General features: G+C 51.8%; 1 protein-coding gene across 1 annotated transcript; it reads right to left on the reverse strand.

Moving 5' to 3' along the window:
* Nucleotides 1-453: 453 nt before the first annotated feature.
* Nucleotides 454-1,276, reverse strand: PG998_007929 (uncharacterized protein; the record flags this gene model as incomplete). Its single annotated transcript, XM_066874745.1, has 2 exons — nt 454-467; nt 523-1,276. 2 exons carry the CDS (start codon nt 1,274-1,276, stop codon nt 454-456), a joined length of 768 nt encoding a protein of 255 aa, XP_066730690.1.
* Between the last annotated feature and the right edge of the window lie 2,545 nt (nt 1,277-3,821).

Genomic DNA, 3,821 nt, shown 5'->3' on the forward strand with positions numbered 1-3,821 from the left:
CGGATTTCTCCATCTTCGTACGTCATGAGTCCTCCATCGACGGTCCTGAGTCGGTATGGGGCGTCCTTTTCTTGCCAGTTCAACTGCAGGCTGTTGACGATTCGTGGTGAAATGTAGTTTCCTTGCGCTCCGCTATCGAGTAGCGCTCTGATGGTGACTCCTTTGATGTCTACCAACAGTACGATGTGCTCGTGGATGTCTTGTCCATCCGCTGTGGCACACAGGGACCTGTCTTGTCCCGTCGGGTGTTGTCCCACTACAGCCGGCGGTACTCGTTTCCCGATTGTTGCCTTCTGCGACCGGGGTTTCCTTGCATCCCTTGTTGTCGGCGCAGAGTCGCTCGCTGGGCTAAGGTGAGCGTGGGCGTCGATGAGTACGCTGGTGGTGGTGTAGGTTCTGGTCCGGTGATTCTCGCTGGTCCTTGTGTCTGGGACTCGGGTTCACGGATGAACCTTAATTCGTTTCTTCTCCAATGTAGGAGGGTGACTTCTCCGTTGTCGTTGATCCGGCTTCCCACATGACGGTCGGTTGTGACGGTTCGTCCCTCGGTGGTGAGGAAGTTGCGGTTTCGGAGGTCCTCGGTCTCATCGGGCCGCTGGTCGTACGTCTCGTAGACGTTGAAAGGCGCAGTAGTCATCCTCGGGGTGTATTGTGGTTCGCGAGGGCCATTGGTCTGCAGCCTTCTCAGGGCTCTGGGCTTTTCCCATGCATGGACGAGGCATCGGTCCTCCCTGCAAAGGGTCCAATCTTGGCCCTGCAGGTGGCACCGTCGTGGCCACTGAGGATCTTCTTGTACCAACAGGTACGCGCGTCGTCCATCGGGTATAGTTGTCTTGATCTTTCCAATCAGATGATCTGGGTGTGGTTGTGGGATCGGCCTTCTGCCAATCCTTCGCGGGAACCAATCGTTCTCGAGTTTTTCCGCGAGTTGCTCCGTGCATGCGTCATGGATGCACGAGATCCATGAGAGGGTGAAATGGGCTTCGTCGGTAGGGGCGATTCGGCGATCATCGCCTACCGCGTAGTTGCCCTTGATTCCTTGTCCAAACCCGTACATGATAAGGGTTTGTCGTAGCTTCCTAGAGTCAGGGGACGGGGTGCCAGGAATGGCAAGCCATCCGTCCTCTTCCAGGTCTCGGGGCTTTGCGATTTCTTCGACGAGGTCGTTCATGGGCATGCCAACGAGTTGCTCGTGGCCCATGGGTTCTCCTACCTCGGATTCTTCGCTGGTTGAGTCGTAACCCGTGAGTTCAGTGGTGAGTTCCTGTCGGGTCATGGCGAGTTCTCGCGTCGCCTTGCCCTTGCTCTTCGGGGGCTTGGGAAACCATCCGGTTCCCTCTTTATCCGCCAGGTGGGTGTTGCAACCGTCATCGTAGCAGGCTGTCCAGGATAGGCTGCCGTGTGGCACGTCGGGCGTGTTGTTGGCGCTCCTTCCGTTAATAGCTGCTGGGGCTGGTTCTCCACTGGTGGCGTTGACGTGTCGTCCTTCGGGGACTTGTCGGAATGCCTTCTTCGGGCTGCGGCAGTCGCGGGCGAAGTGCCCGTCCTTTCCACAGTTGTAGCAGGTGACCTTCTTTCGGCCATCCTTGCCATCCCGTTGGGTGGCGTCGAGGTCCATGGGTCCGCTGTGGGATCCATAGGACGTCTTTTTCCATGTCCTCTGGACAGGTCGTCCGTGGTTGGCTCGAGGTTTGTTGTCTGCTCGCGGGGCGCGGTTGCCCTGCTTCTCGAGTCGTCGTTCGTACAGGCGGTTGTCAATCTTGACTACCTTTTCCACGTACTTGTCGAAGTCGTCGGGGCGGTCTTCCCGGCTGACTTCGTCTTTGACGTCTTCTCGCAGTCCTGCGTAGAAGAGTGTCATCAAGGCATCGTCATCGCTCCACTCCGTTCGAGAGGATACTTGCTTGAACTTGGCTGCATATGCAGAGGCCGATCCCTTCTGCTTGAGTTGCATGAGTTGTCGTTCAGCGGTCCGGGCCTCGTCGGGGTTCCCGAACGTAGCCTTCAGCTTGTCTTCGAAACTGGTGTAGTGACGGAAGATGGTGCGCGTGTAGTCTTCTTGTTCATCTTCAAGGGGGTTGTCGAGGAAGTTTCGCATGATGGGCTCAAACCATGCGAGGGCGTCTCCCTTGAGGTAACCGGCGGCGCACAGAATTCTGTCTGGCTCGGACTCGAATTCTTCGGCGTAGTGTCGTAGGTACGCTTTCATCTGGGTTAGGAATCCGTGGACGGTTCCTTCCTTCCCGTCGTAGGTCTGGGGAGGTGCCAGCCTATGCCCAGGGCGTCGAACGCTGCGAGGGGGCATAGCCGTGACCTGGTCCGTAAGTTGTTCATTGTCGGCGGCGAGTTCGTTGATCCGTTCCTGAAGTTGTCGGATCATGGCGAGGACGTCGGGTCCTCCCGTAGGGTTGCTCGGGTTGCCCTGTCGAGGGGTTCCGCCGTTGGTTGGGACCTGGGATGCCATGATGTTCCTGTGGGATATTGCTCAGGGGTCCAGGTAGTGACTCGCAAGAACAAGAGTGATCAAAATGTAACGAACGGCTATCGGGTGTCCAAAGAAACCTAGTAGGCGTACTGGGGTTTATGTTGGCTTAGACGAGAGAGTACTTGAACGTGCAGAAGACTCCGTCTTCTGATACAATGGGCAATATCCCTTAACTGATCGTAGAACTTTGACTGAGGGTGCAATAGGTCGTTAAGGCAATGTGCCTCACCAATGGGTAAGATTGATGCTTAGATTGATCACTGAAGTAGAGAGTGTCTATATGAAATACATAGGAAACGTTCGTGGTTATATATCCAATCTCTCCTTCACTGATTCTCCTTGGATCACGCTGTCGGTTGGTGATCCTGTCCGCTGGCTCACTTGGATCACCGTGATCCCGTCGCTCCAGACTCGCTGGGAGCGTCGTGATCCGGTCGCTCCTCATCACGTGACTTGGGTGCACTGTCCATTGCGTGCTAGCCTTCCGGTGCTGTCTCCGTTCGTACTACCCCCTGGGTACTGTCTAGCCGTGCCGTCGCTTCGGGCATTGGTCGTCGTGCTGGTGGTTGTTTCGGGACGATGGCTTCTCGGCGGGTCTTGTCATTGTAAGCGCTGTCCCGTGGGGTACGTACCCGGGTTATCGTAGTTCCGTGCCGGATGACGGGTACTGGCCGCAGGGTTGGGTCGGGTCGTAACATAAAGGTATACCTCTTTAATTAGTTTAATCCTTTAAATATCTTAGGTACTTTAAACCTTTAAGTATATACTGGCGTTATTACAGCTATAGCGGTCTCTAGCGTTAAAGGGACTATAATAACCCCTATAAAGTCGGGCGCTATAATAGCATACCCTATAACCGGAACTATAGTAATATACCCTATAGCAGGTGCTATAGCGGGTACTATAGCAGGTTTAGTTATTAAGTCCCCTATAGGCTTAATAAGTTCGGCTACTAAATCTATTATAAGATTAGAGCTTCTTAATATAAAAATTATTATAGTATAAGGGGCTAGGGGCTCTACCGCTAGCTTTATTAATTAGTCCGCTACCTTATTTCTAAGGACTCCGGTATAAATTAGGATTTAATAAATATTAATATTAATCCCTTATTATTAGAGGGCTTTTAGCTACTCGGCAATTTATTAAAATAATTATTAGCTAGATTAATACTATAGCTAAGCTAAGGATATTATAACGGCTTAATTATTAATAAAGATATCGACTTTAATAAACCTTCTAACTTATTATACTAAAGTAATCTCTAATAATATATAAATACCTTTTAATTTAATTAAATATATTATAAATTATATCTCTTTACTTATATATATAAGCT

Source organism: Apiospora kogelbergensis (assembly GCF_038363985.1).
Source record: "Apiospora kogelbergensis strain CBS 113332 chromosome Unknown utg000005l_segment0_segment0, whole genome shotgun sequence".
NCBI lineage: Eukaryota > Fungi > Ascomycota > Sordariomycetes > Amphisphaeriales > Apiosporaceae > Apiospora > Apiospora kogelbergensis.